Source organism: Juglans microcarpa x Juglans regia, chromosome 2D, assembly GCF_004785595.1.
Source record: "Juglans microcarpa x Juglans regia isolate MS1-56 chromosome 2D, Jm3101_v1.0, whole genome shotgun sequence".
NCBI classification, from domain to species: Eukaryota; Viridiplantae; Streptophyta; class Magnoliopsida; order Fagales; family Juglandaceae; genus Juglans; species Juglans microcarpa x Juglans regia.
In genome coordinates this window covers 18,006,699-18,013,372 of record NC_054596.1, presented here as the reverse complement: position 1 = coordinate 18,013,372, position 6,674 = coordinate 18,006,699, and the positions used below count along the sequence as shown (strand labels likewise).

Sequence of the window (6,674 nt, the reverse complement as noted above, 5' to 3'; positions counted from 1 at the left end):
TTATTGGTAGTAATTGTTAAACCCAATTTTTTCCCTGTAGTATTAAGCTAGAGTATTAATTGTTGTATACTGTACGATTGTATTAATTTTTCAATTAATGTTTGTATCATAAATAATTATTTATTTCAAATCTCATATTGTATAATATTAATATTTTTATATAGCACATGAAAAAAAATATATTATTAAATTTATAATATATTATTATTATTTTTGACTAAAAGATAATTAATCTAACGTGGGAATGAGTTTTGAGTAGAATAAGTTTTGAGTAGAGTACTCATATTATACAGATTTTACGTTTACTGCTCTAACACGAGAGAACAATAAATCCGGCGACACCATCAGTGGCGACAGAAATTATTTTTGTTCTATTCCCTTTCGAATTCTGCGACTGTCCTGGTGGCGGAATAGTTGGAGGGTCCGGCGGAAGTGGAGCGGGGTTGACGGCAAGATTGCCGTTGAAGTCGCTGATTTTAAAGATTTCGACGCCGTTCAAGATTGCATCCTGGTACGAAGTCTTCCACCTTCGCGGTTCGGTTCCTATTGCGACATAGAGATTCACTTTCTTCTCGGTTCCTTCGCGCATCGAAATGGCGTAGTCTTTATACACGGGCACACCCTTTCCACCACTCCACAAAATACGTCGGCTGCTTCATCGGCGGTTTGATTTGCTATGAAAATATGGAACCTTCTGTCTGACGTTTGAATAATTTCGGGTTGAAACTCGCAGAAGTACAGCCTAATGAGGTAATCAAACCCAGAATCTACGGGGAATTGCCAGGTAAGATTGTAGCTCAGGTTCAGAGTTGAGTTATACCCCATAGTTCGGGCAGTGCGAAAGAGATCTTCTGGAGCAGTGTACGGGGGTATGACGGTGTTCTTCAGTTTGATAGTATCGTTGAAAGGTAGGAATGACATTCTTCCATATTCTTTTAAGTAACTGGAGTCGTGTTGCCATTCCCGGAACATTCCGGTGTCATTAGCGGGTGAGATGGTTCGCCCTCCAACGTTTAATCTGTATACCATCTCGAGAGAAGTGCTGTTAACGACGCGGTACAGGTTCTGCCGGCCGATCGAAAGTATCCCTGGATCATCAACAGGAGTGAAATAGAGATTAGTAGGCATCGACAAGACTTCAATCCCGTTGATAAAAGCATAGGAATTAGAAACGTTCGGAGATGGAGTGAAGGTTATGTTCAACCTCTGATCTTCTTCGATATTGACACAGTATTCTCTGGATATGGTAGGTCCAGAATCGGCATCTGCGTTAAGTGAAGCGTTGAAGTTGCTAAGAAGGGTAAAACCACCAACTTTGACAGAGAAGAGGCCGTTAGCGCAGCTTAAGTTAGGGTAGGAAGCGGGGTGAAAGTGTAGTCGAACGAATTTTTGGCCCGCAGTGACGGGGAATGAGTAGGTGAACGGGCTAGAGATAGCCGTGCATCGGTAAAAGGCACTCGGGGGACAGTCAGCGCTTGTTTAACAGCGCTAGCGGTAAGAGATGACTGAATTTGTGATTGTGAGTGAGTGAGATAATTTGAATTCACGTCTCCAATCCAGATCCGAGCTTCTGATGCTGTAGAATTGTCAGAGGAGCCACAGTTGAGGAGAATGTGTTCGACCGGTGTGTAAGTATAAGGGGAGTCACCGGCGACGGTGGTGGTCATGTGGTGCAGCAAGATGACAAGGCAGAGGGCAAACGTGGTACGAGTGGGATCCTCATTGTAGCAGTGAGAAGACGCAAAGTTCAAATGCTTCACCTTATTTATTATTTTATTATTATTATGTATTATTATTTGTTATTATTCACAAGTATTCAGAATCTGCTCTAAAACAGAAATCGAGCGAGGAAGGCGGTGGGGTGTTGCCTTTGGGTCATGGAACAATCGGAGAAGTCTTCTGTAGTGGTCGAAGTTTTTTTCACGGGGCATATAAGTCCTACTGCTGACTCCCCAAGTTTCTTTTATTTTTCTTTTTTTTTTAAATAGGAAAGAGATGAAAGAGACTAGGCGCTGGTGTTAATATGATGGTTTGGTTATAAAACATTAAATTATAAAAATATTTTTTATAAATTTTTTATCTTATTTTTTAAAATATATTATCAAAATGTATTTTTTATTTTATATATTAAATTTTATAATATATTATCCATTAGTTTATCTATTTTTTCTATATTATTTAAATATTTTTTTATTCTTTTTAAATATTTTATTTCTATCAATAAATTTACAATACCCATATATTTTTTATATTTACAATTTGTTTTTATATACAATGTAAAATAATTCTGTCCTATACACATAAAACAAAAATATATAAGCCAAATAAAAATTAAAAATAAAATCAAAATATGAAAAATTGGTTTAAAAATATTTCTAAGATATATTTTAGAAGAAAATGAAATATATGTGTTTTAAATGATGAACAATAAAAAGAATTTACTTACATGATAAAAATCAAAATAAAAAAAAAACTAAGAGAGTAAATAAAATATCAATAATAAAAAAAAATTTACAGGATGAATAGTGTCCGCTACATGTATTTTACACATAGCGGGTTACTATAGCTAATTGTATTTTACAATTTATTTTACAGAATCGGATGAAACTTCTTTTTAGAACAATTTTTTAAATAATTTACATTTTTCTTATAATACAAGAGCCTTTTAAAACAAAAATTATATTATAATAATATTTTATTTAACTTTCAACGAAATATTTCATCTCATCTACGTAACCAAACGTTGCAATGCTAGACTGTAACAGTAAAAAATTTCAGCATCCCCTTTTAAAGTCCGTGAATTTCTGCCCCAAAATATCAAAACATTTCATTTTCGTTTCATATTCAATTCATTGACAAAGCTGTAGCAAGAAAATAATGAAATACAACTTGAACTTATCTTCATATGACCCTGAATTTGATCCTGCCATATTATGTGGAGACGAGACATGTTGATATAGTACAAGGAGCAGCACGCTAATTGATAAGGGTAAAAATTACAATGTGATGCTGAAGCGGAAGGTAACGAAAGCAGACGGCCATGGGCCATGTAATAGGGGTACACGCTGTTTTCCGCAAACTGGACTGAACTGATAAGTTGGATCCAGTATCGGATTTGGCTCGATTAGGTATTGATTTTATTCTTTTAAAATTGGTTAAATTCGATTCGATTTCGATTTTTTTTTTCTAATATCAAACTGAACTGGACTAGACCGATTCATATATATGTTTTTTAATTTTTTATATTGTATAAAATAATTTTTATATGATTTTTTATTATATATCATAATTGATAATCACCCGCACATTGCATATTATATATATATATATATATATTAATTATGTGTTCATGTAAAATATTAGAGGCAAGCTAGGTAATAATGTTGATATGTAAGTTGGTACAAAATTTGAAAGCAAAATGTAATTAACATAGTAGAATGAAATTATATGAGCATCATAAAAAACAACATTCATCCATAGTAGTGGCAGAGAAGGATTTTGACAATTGATAGGACATATAGCATTTACAAAAATAACTTATTATCCACAGAAGATTGTATAAAATAAAAGTTTTTTTTTATCATTTTGTTTTCTATTTTATTTATTTATTTCAAACTCTTGAGTGATGCTTTTATAAGGTTATGAATGATGTACAACAAGTAAACTCAAGTCGTGTTTGAATAAAATTATATCATACTCCACTCCTAAAGTCTAACCACGTATGTACGAATTCAATTTGTTTACACACCTTTATAAATCTCAACAGTTTCCAAGGGATTTCCTAGATATTGATGGGTCATAAAAAACATGTTTTAGTATTACTAGTGCTGATTTTTCAAGTCAATGAACATATTTTTCACGTCCACTGCCTGCATAATTAATCAGTGTATGACATTTCAAATTTAATGACTTGACCATCAGCATACGTCATAACTTTTCTTTCATTTTAGATTAGATCGATAATCTCAATCCACATTACTAGCAGAAGTCCTCTAGATCGTAGAGCTTTTTTCTTCAATCATCTAACAAGGGGGTCTCAAATTTATAAATTGAGCATGGACATTATAATATATCTATACAAGTTGACAACAATATTATGTACTCTGAAAATATATAATTAATTTTCTATATTATTGAAAAATGGGTTTTTGATAAACGTCTTAGTTTTTGGAATATCTTTTCACTTTTTGTCAATGAAAAAAAATTATATTTTTCTTTTAAATAAGAACCAAAGCAGTCTCAATCTTCTTTTTCCACCCTAATATATACGCAAGATTGAAGTCTGGCTGGTCTAAATATTGCAAGTGGTAGACCACATAATCAACATCTCATAAAAGACGAGCTCGACCACTATATATGTAGAAGACAAGTCCCTTGACATTGAAAGAGATAATAACAACTAATGGGTCTCTGTTTGATCACTTTTTATATGATATATAATTTTTATATTATTATTATATATATTATATGCTACATTTCTAATTAATATAATATAAAATTCTAATCTTATTATTCAAATCTATTAATCTTATAACATAAAATTAATATACTAATATTATTAGATACTAATTATACTATATTAATCTTATTATTCAAGTTTATTAATCTCACTAATAAGTTAGACATTGCTTACATTATACTACTATAAGTGAATATTAAAGAATTAGTACTTGTTAATAATAAATACTAAATTCTCACAATTAAGTTTAGTATTAAAAAAATTATAATATTAAACATATATAGTGTCACATGTATAAATAGTAAACTGAAAAATCAGACTGGACTAGACAGAAATTGAAAAAATTGAAAGTTTTCGATTTTGGTGATGAATCGGTTCGTATCGGTTCTTAAATTTTCAAAACAGGTACATACTAGTTCGATTCTAAAATTTCTTTACGACCAGATCGAACTGGATCGGTTACACACCTACATACACTATGATTTCATGATTTTATCAATTTTACAAAAATAAAAACCGCACTCTATCCATTAAGTTATTTTTAAATGAAAATTTTAAAATCTAAAATAAGAACCTGAACTCTTAAAAACTTTAATTCTAAATATTTTTATGGGTGAAATATGTTTAAGAGTTTGCCCGAGTTCGATGGCTGACACGTGTCAACATACTTTACGGTTTTTTTAAGAAAACAAATTATAAAAGTTGATTGTGTACATGTAGGTGAGTGCATTTAAAGTTACGTTTGGATGTTAAGTTGAGTTGAGTTAAAATGATAAAATATTATTTTTTAATATTATTATTATTTTAAGATTTGAAAGTTAAATTATTTATTATATTTTGTATTAAAATTTAAAAAATTATAATGATGAGTTGAGATAAGTTTACTTACCAAACGAAGCCTTGATAAAGAAAAAATATCTTGGTAGCTTTGAGTATTACCATTAGTTTTATTAAAGTTATCTTTAAAATTAAATTAAAAGTACATATTTTTCATAAATCTAAAATCATTAAAGCCATAACTTCACATTGTATTAGTCAAAATAATAATATAATATTATTTTTTTCTAATAATTTTTTTTTTCATATTTTGTAACTAGACTAACTATATATTAATTAATAATTTAATTTTTACTTAAGTTATTATTTCCCAACTATTATTTTTCTTCAACCTATTTCTCAACTATTAGTTGGGTCTAAAATTTAGAATAAAATATCAAAGTTGTTGGATCTACTTTTTAAAATAAAATATTATTTTTGAAGATGAATATTACATTTTTAAATATGAAGAAATATTCTCAAATATTGTAGCTTAAAGTTCAAGTCCCTATTAAAACAATATTATTTAACTACTTCAATACATATCATTCAAACTATATTTCTTTAAATTTTGAAGATGCACTATGCTCTTCTGATTGTAGGGTACAAAAGCTAATTTTACACCTCATCCTAATTATAGATTTTTCCATGGAGAGTTTCTATCATACAATAGATTAGGTGAAGGCGATTATTGGAGAGAGAAAAATAAATAGTGATAGGGATGTTATCGGTAGCCGGAGTTTTTGCCTTCCACCCAAGCGAGGAAACTGTATAAACCTCCGCCCTTGGGCCAGCGGTTGCCTGTAACATGTGGTAGAAATCTTCTTCATCTCCAAAAGATCAAATAATGAAAATGATATAAAAATTGAGGGGAGAGACAGGTATCAGCAGAGAGAGAATTAAACCTCGTTACCCATTTAGAATTGGGTGATGCTAGAAGTCATCAAAAGTGTTCACCGAATGTATAATTTAAAAACAAATAATAATTTAAACCCTTTAAATATTTAAAAAAAACATAACTTTCTTAAAAAAAATACTTTCTTAACTATTAAAAAAAAAATACATACAAAAAAATGGGTAAACATCCTCGATAGGAGCTTTCCTTTCGAATTCGGGTAAACATCATTTAGTTGACCCCGACCTAGATGATTTTGGGCCAACGGTCTCCGAGCCTTTCATCCTGATCAACGACGACCTTTTCTACAAAATAGCAAAACTAGATGCTAGAGAAATGGATTTCAAAGTCCTAAAATGAAATGAAAACAAAAATTTAATAGTTCACTATAACACAATTGAGTTTTGGGAATGATTTTGCATTTGTGACAATCCTGAAACTGTCACAAAATATGATGTCGTTCGAATTATAATAATGTTTCATTCGAACGTAAGTCAGATGATG

General features: G+C 30.6%; 1 protein-coding gene across 1 annotated transcript; it reads right to left on the bottom strand.

The window, feature by feature from the left end:
• Positions 1–310: 310 nt before the first annotated feature.
• LOC121249318 (receptor-like protein kinase FERONIA) lies at positions 311–1,667 on the bottom strand. Its single transcript, XM_041148027.1, has 3 exons — positions 1,384–1,667; positions 692–1,291; positions 311–650 (listed from the first exon to the last, which is right to left on the bottom strand). The coding sequence occupies exons 1-3, from the start codon at positions 1,665–1,667 to the stop codon at positions 311–313; spliced, it is 1,224 nt and encodes a 407-aa protein (XP_041003961.1).
• Between the last annotated feature and the right edge of the window lie 5,007 nt (positions 1,668–6,674).

Excerpts from the sequence above, each read along its gene's own strand:
- LOC121249318 (XM_041148027.1), bottom strand. The coding sequence starts at position 1,667 with ATGACCACCACCGTCGCCGGTGACTCCCCTTATACTTACACACCGGTC. Across the intron at positions 1,292-1,383 it reads TCACTGCGGGCCAAAAATTC|CAACTTCAACGCTTCACTTA; the intron begins GTTCGACTACAC and ends TACCCTTCTTAG. Across the intron at positions 651-691 it reads ATTCAAACGTCAGACAGAAG|CCGACGTATTTTGTGGAGTG; the intron begins GTTCCATATTTT and ends CCGATGAAGCAG.